The 805-nt window shown below is 43.2% G+C and overlaps 1 protein-coding gene across 1 annotated transcript in view; it reads right to left on the reverse strand.

Moving 5' to 3' along the window:
• Positions 1 to 805, reverse strand: part of LOC116685781 (cGMP-dependent protein kinase 1) — a gene marked incomplete at its 5' end in the record, with an annotated part of 77,956 nt that overhangs the window by 14,501 nt on the left and 62,650 nt on the right. Inside the window, 1 exon segment of the mRNA XM_032510718.1 lies at positions 259 to 398. Within this exon segment, the coding sequence (XP_032366609.1) occupies positions 259 to 398 (140 nt within the window).

Genomic DNA, 805 nt, shown 5'->3' on the forward strand with positions numbered 1-805 from the left:
GTCCCTAATACTGTATCTGAAGTCTCTTTTATATAGACCTTAGTGGTCCCTAATATTTATACATATTAATGTTAAAAAACCTCATAAAGGGACATTTTCATGCCATGGGACCTTTAAGTTAATAAGTAAGTGTGTAAATAAGTGGATTTTCTTCTGTTATTTAAATGTATTTTTAGAGAAAGTATCCTATTTCCACCACTTAGATAGAAAGTGGGAGGTTCTCTGGATAATTCTCAGTAACATAAGCAGCCGTGAGACCTGATGATGAACGGGCTGTGAGCCTCCATCATGATGCGGCGCTCTGACAGGATGTGGCCCTGCTGGCTGGTGTCCATGATGTGACGCTTCTTCAACACCTTCAGGGCAAACGATCGGTTGGGATCGTTCTTCAGCTGCACCTGAAACACAGAACACCCAGTACAGACGGACGAGACGAGAGTAGCACGTACCTGTAGGTAATATATGGAGAAGGGCTGCAAGTAGTAACTTGGTTAATCGTGTTATCGCTCGGTTTATAAAATGTCAGAAAACGGTGGAAAAATGTCCATCCCAGTTTCTCAAAGTCCGAGCTCTTTAAAGGGTTTTTTCCAATCTGGACCCTCTGTTGCTCTGTGTTTGTGTCTGAGTGACTGATGGGAACCACAGTCTTTGACGGGGGTCCAGTATTAAGCGAGATCGCTGCACAAGTCCGAGACAAATCCAAGACTAGTCCGAGACTATCACCAATCACCATCACCAAACCCACCGGACTCCATGTAAATAATCACTACTTTTAGTTTGTATAGAGCAGCATATCTCCACCAGA

The sequence above is a fragment of the Etheostoma spectabile genome, chromosome 3, assembly GCF_008692095.1.
Source record: "Etheostoma spectabile isolate EspeVRDwgs_2016 chromosome 3, UIUC_Espe_1.0, whole genome shotgun sequence".
NCBI classification, from domain to species: Eukaryota; Metazoa; Chordata; class Actinopteri; order Perciformes; family Percidae; genus Etheostoma; species Etheostoma spectabile.